This window comes from Oncorhynchus keta, unplaced genomic scaffold (genome assembly GCF_023373465.1).
Source record: "Oncorhynchus keta strain PuntledgeMale-10-30-2019 unplaced genomic scaffold, Oket_V2 Un_contig_5402_pilon_pilon, whole genome shotgun sequence".
In the NCBI taxonomy this organism is placed as follows: domain Eukaryota; kingdom Metazoa; phylum Chordata; class Actinopteri; order Salmoniformes; family Salmonidae; genus Oncorhynchus; species Oncorhynchus keta.
In genome coordinates this window covers 25,001-31,387 of record NW_026288267.1, presented here as the reverse complement: position 1 = coordinate 31,387, position 6,387 = coordinate 25,001, and the positions used below count along the sequence as shown (strand labels likewise).

General features: G+C 43.3%; 1 protein-coding gene across 1 annotated transcript in view; it reads right to left on the bottom strand.

Annotated features, from left to right (window-relative positions):
* Positions 1–4,721: 4,721 nt before the first annotated feature.
* The window catches only part of LOC118382262 (circadian locomoter output cycles protein kaput-like), a gene marked incomplete at its 5' end in the record, with an annotated part of 24,071 nt that continues 22,405 nt past the window's right edge, over positions 4,722–6,387 (bottom strand). Inside the window, one exon of the mRNA XM_052510142.1 lies at positions 4,722–5,936. Coding sequence (XP_052366102.1) covers positions 5,730–5,936 — 207 coding nt within the window. The remainder of the gene's footprint in view (positions 5,937–6,387) is intronic.

Here is a 6,387-nt window from a genome sequence, read left to right as displayed (position 1 = left end):
ATTAAATATCAACTGTCTAGACCTGGATCAAATATCAACTGACTACTGACCAGACCAGAATCAAATATCAACTGACCAGACCTGGATCAAATATCAACTGACTACTGACCAGACCTGGTTCAAATATCAACTGACCAGACCTGAATTAAATATCAACTGACCAGACCTGGATTAAATATCAACTGACCAGACCTGGATCAAATATCAACTGACCAGACCTGGATCAAATATCAACTGACCAGACCTGAATCAAATATCAACTGACCAGACCTGGATTAAATATCAACTGACCAGACCTGGATCAAATATCAACTGACCACTGACCAGACCTGGTTCAAATATCAACTGACCAGACCTGAATTAAATATCAACTGTCTAGACCTGGATCAAATATCAACTGACTACTGACCAGACCAGAATCAAATATCAACTGACCAGACCTGGATCAAATATCAACTGACTACTGACCAGACCTGGTTCAAATATCAACTGACCAGACCTGAATTAAATATCAACTGACCAGACCTGGATCAAATATCAACTGACTACTGACCAGACCTGGTTCAAATATCAACTGACCAGACCTGAATTAAATATCAACTGACCAGACCTGGATCAAATATCAACTGACTACTGACCAGACCTGGATCAAATATCAACTGACCAGACCTGGATCAAATATCAACTGACCAGACCTGGATCAAATATCAACTGACTACTGACCAGACCTGGATTAAATATCAACTGACCAGACCTGGATCAAATATCAACTGACCAGACCTGGATCAAATATCAACTGACCAGACCTGAATCAAATATCAACTGACCAGACCTGGATTAAATATCAACTGACCAGACCTGGATCAAATATCAACTGACCACTGACCAGACCTGGTTCAAATATCAACTGACCAGACCTGAATTAAATATCAACTGTCTAGACCTGGATCAAATATCAACTGACTACTGACCAGACCTGGATTAAATATCAACTGACCAGACCTGGATCAAATATCAACTGACCACTGACCAGACCTGGTTCAAATATCAACTGACCAGACCTGAATTAAATATCAACTGTCTAGACCTGGATCAAATATCAACTGACTACTGACCAGACCTGGATCAAATATCAACTGACCAGACCTGGATCAAATATCAACTGACCAGACCTGGATCAAATATCAACTGACTACTGACCAGACCTGGATTAAATATCAACTGACCAGACCTGGATCAAATATCAACTGACCAGACCTGGATCAAATATCAACTGACCAGACCTGGATCAAATATCAACTGACCAGACCTGGATCAAATATCAACTGACCAGACCTGGTTCAAATATCAACTGACTACTGACCAGACCTGAATCAAATATCAACTGACCAGACCAATGCTAACTCGTTACATTTCCGTGACGTAAAATTTGATTAGTTTTTTTATGATTTGATTTGTTGATTCGTCCCTAATAAGCAGAAAAGCAACGCCCCAGAAGAATGGTTTGTTATTATGGGTAATTTCCCATCTCCTGACAGACATGTTCTGTCTGGCCTGGAGAGACTGAGCATGTGCAGATGGCAGGTTATGATTGGGCCCCATGTGAGGCCCATGTGAGGCCCATGTGAGGCCCATGTGAGGCCCATGTGAGGCCTGTGAATACTGGAGCAGGTGCATGTCTGCTGAGTCCTTGAATGATTCTCCAATGGCACCCTATTCCCTACATAGTACACTACTTTAGACCAGAGCCCTATGGCACCCTATTCCCTATATAGTGCACTACTTTAGACCAGAGCCCTATGGCACCCTATTCCCTATATAGTGCACTACTTTAGACCAGAGCCCTATGGCACCCTATTCCCTATATAGAGCACTACTTTAGACCAGAGCCCTATTCCCTATAGCAGTACTACTTTAAACCAGAGCCCTATTCCCTATATAGTGCACTACTTTAGACCAGAGCCCTATGGCACCCTATTCCCTATATAGTGCACTACTTTAGACCAGGGCCCTATTCACTATATAGTGCACTACTTTAAACCAGAGCCCTATTCCTATATAGTGCACTACTTTAGACCAGAGCCCTATGGCACCCTATTCCCTATATAGTGCACTACTTTAGACCAGGGCCCTATTCCCTATATAGTGCACTACTTTAGACCAGAGCCCTATTCCCTATATAGTGCACTACTGTAGACCAGAGCCCTATGGCACCCTATTCCCTATATAGTGCACTACTTTAGACCAGAGCCCTATTCCCTATATAGTGCACTACTTTAGACCAGGGCCAATAGGAGAGTACCATTTTGGACACACACGTTTTATTCCTGAGCAGAGACCATTCAGCAAATTGTGGATCCTTGAATAAGGGATAAGACACACACACACACACACACACACACACACACACACACACACACACACACACACACACACACACACACACACAATGTAAACACACACACACAATGTCTAGAGGTAAACGCATGGACAAGAACACACACGCGCATACTCTCTCACACACACAAACATATACACACATTTCCACACACATCCAGATTCAACACAGCTAGGTAGATATACTGTCTGTAGGTCTGTAATTTACTGTGTTAGACCTCATTAAGTGCTATAATATCATGGGGAGATATACTGTCTGTAGGTCTGTAATTTACTGTGTTAGACCTCATTAAGTGCTATAATATCATGGGGAGATATACTGTCTGTAGGTCTGTAATTTACTGTGTTAGACCTCATTAAGTGCTATAATATCATGGGGAGATATACTGTCTGTAGGTCTGTAATTTACTGTGTTAGACCTCATTAAGTGCTATAATATCATGGGGAGATATACTGTCTGTAGGTCTGTAATTTACTGTGTTAGACCTCATTAAGTGCTATAATATCATGGGGAGATATACTGTCTGTAGGTCTGTAATTTACTGTGTTAGACCTCATTAAGTGCTATAATATCATGGGGAGATATACTGTCTGTAGGTCTGTAATTTACTGTGTTAGACCTCATTAAGTGCTATAATATCATGGGGAGATATACTGTCTGTAGGTCTGTAATTTACTGTGTTAGACCTCATTAAGTGCTATAATATCATGGGGAGATATACTGTCTGTAGGTCTGTAATTTACTGTGTTAGACCTCATTAAGTGCTATAATATCATGGGGAGATATACTGTCTGTAGGTCTGTAATTTACTGTTTTAGACCTCATTAAGTGCTATAATATCATGGGGAGATATACTGTCTGTAGGTCTGTAATTTACTGTGTTAGACCTCATTAAGTGCTATAATATCATGGGGAGATTTACTGTCTGTAGGTCTGTAATTTACTGTGTTAGACCTCATTAAGTGCTATAATATCATGGGGAGATATACTGTCTGTAGGTCTGTAATTTACTGTGTTAGACCTCATTAAGTGCTATAATATCATGGGGGAGGTTAAATATATACTAATAATTCTGTCTTCATTAAAAAAATAATCCATTCTATATACATGCAGTACTCTGATAGAAGGGTCATATACTTCTGGAAATATATATATATATACACCTCTTTGAATAGTCTGTTAAAATATATATATCAACTGACCCTGTGTGTTGTGACTATTGGCACTTGGAATAACTAAACCCGTTAGAGATGATCCCAGACCTGTGTGTTGGTAAGACAGCACCATTCATATAGAACATGTTTTTTTCCCAAAGCAACTTAGAGATGATCCCAGACCATTCATATAGAACATGTTTTTTTCCCAAAGCAACTTAGAGATGATCCCAGACCTGTGTGTTGTTAAGTTGGTAAGACAGCACCATTCATATAGAACATTTAGTTCATGTTTTTTTCTTCCCAAAGCAACTTAGAGAGTCCGTCATGGGTGCATAGATTTGACGTAATGGCCCGAGCTGGAATCAAACCCACAATCTTTTAGAACATGTTTTCTACCAACTGAGCCAACACAAGAGATGATCTGGGACCAGGCTGACCCGACTCCCTGGTCTGGTTTAGACTGTATTTACCCGTTCTGTTTGGAACATGATTTGATTGGATCAGACGTGGTTGTTGTTCTGATAAAACGTTTAAAAACGTTGAGTCTAAAAAATAAAATAGAAAATGTTGAGTTTTAAAAAAAAAAAAACTACATTTCCCAGCATCCCATGGAACCCAAGCCCGTCCATTAAACGAACGGTGACACAACGTCTTCCCTCCGGGGCCATGTTCCAACACAAATAAAATGCACCCTTAACTGAATGACTTTGATAACCTCAAGGCAGGAAGGATGGAAGGCAGGAAGGATGGAAGGATGGAAGGCAGGGGATGGAAGGATGGAAGGATGGAAGGATGGAAGGATGGAAGGATGGAAGGCTGGAAGGATGGAAGGATGGAAGGATGGAAGGATGGAAGGCAGGAAGGATGGAAGGATGGAAGGATGGAAGGCAGGAAGGATGGAAGGCAGGAAGGATGGAAGGATGGAAGGCAGGAAGGATGGAAGGCAGGAAGGATGGAAGGCAGGAAGGATGGAAGGCAGGAAGGATGGAAGGATGGAAGGCAGGAAGGATGGAAGGATGGAAGGATGGAAGGCAGGAAGGATGGAAGGATGGAAGGATGGAAGGCAGGAAGGATGGAAGGATTTTAAAAGGAAGGATGGAAGGATGGAATTTCAGGAAGGATGGAAGGATGGAAGGCAGGAAGGATGGAAGGCGGAAGGATGGAAGGCAGGAAGGATGGAAGGATGGAAGGATGGAAGGCAGGAAATGGAAGGATGGAAGGATGGAAGGATGGAAGGCAGGAAGGATGGAAGGATGGAAGGCAGGAAGGATGGAAGGATGGAAGGACGGATGCATTTTGTAAAGTGTTGGAACAGAACTGAAGACCTTCGGGTGGAAGAGAGAGGCGGCTCTTCATCCTCGCTGAACGTCTGTCACCTCATATCTGACCAGGAAAACACTGAATAAAGTCATTTTGTCAAAAGTTACTCATAAAAACGTACAGTTATTTACCCATGCAATCATATAAAATAGTAATTTCTGTTTTTTTCTCTGTAGCTATAATGGATATTTACATTTAGTTTAATGTTACACACGTCTGTACTGTACAGACCCATAGAGTCAGTCCATCACCACAACGTTCCTTTTGGAGTCTCTCGTTACCGTGGCAACGCAAAGAGTTCTACTGGGTTTCCACGGACACCGAGTTTGTCTCTCCTCCAAACGCACGAACAAACAACGCTCCTCCTGGTTGCTACGGGATACAGGGTTCCGATGGTTCCGGTCCGTACTATTGTCACCACGGTGATGAGAAGTTCCTTAGGGAAGGTGAAATCCAGGTGGAGCCAAACCTCCTCCTGAAGATCTTCTGACTGCAGGCTTTAGTTCCGGCCCTGCGCTAACCAACACACCTGATTCAGTCTAGGTGAACATCAAGGTCCTGGTGTGCAACTGAATAGGCGTGTTAGAGCAGAGCCGGAGCCAAACCCTGCACAGTTAGTAGCTTTCTAGGACGAAGGGCTGGCCACCCTCACCGTTACCCATAATTCAGTTTGTTATGGCGGAAGATAGAGGGGGTCAACACAGCAGCTATATTGGTAGGGGCGATAGGAGGGGGGGTTGGGTGACTCCAACACTGTAGTTCCATTAGATAAACACACAACACAATCCAGGACACCCCTCCACACCTCTGATTGGTTCAGCCTTCAGGTCATAGAGTCTGATTGGACGCCTGGCCTACTGTGCTTGGCTGCTGGAGCTGTCAGTCCGGTGCGAAGGCGGGCCTTTGGGTTGTTTCTGCGGCTGTGGTTTCAGCTGCAGCTGATGCCTCTGGGTGTGAGACTGTTGTTGTTGTGTTACCTGGGTGAAGGCCTGTTGCTGTTGTTGCATGGGGAATGCTGCCTGGAGGATCAGCTGCTGGTTGCCGTGGAGAAGACGGGTGCCCTGGTTACGGGAAGTAAGACAATGGATTAGAATGGTATTCTTATTCTAATTCTATGGTTAGAACTATAGAAGTGACTCTAAAACATTATGATTAGAACACTGTGAAATCTATAAAATTCTAATACAGTCCAGGTTGACATTCCCCTTAGCCACAGATCTAGGATCAGGGGGTAAGATAGATAGTATTCGTTCTGCCTCGGTCCCTATTGAACTCTGCCCCCACACTGCCCTCTGCTGGTTACATGTAGGAACTGCTGCTGCAACTGTGCAGTCTGGTTGTCTGAAATGACACCAGATTCTCCACATAGGGGACTACTGTTGACCAGACCCATAAGGAAGAGGGTGCCATTTTGGACTCAGGCCCTAATCCATCGCTATACACACTCCACCCCTCTGTGAACTGCCTGGCTATGGCTGTTGAAACTAGAGGTTACCTGTTGAAACTAGAGGT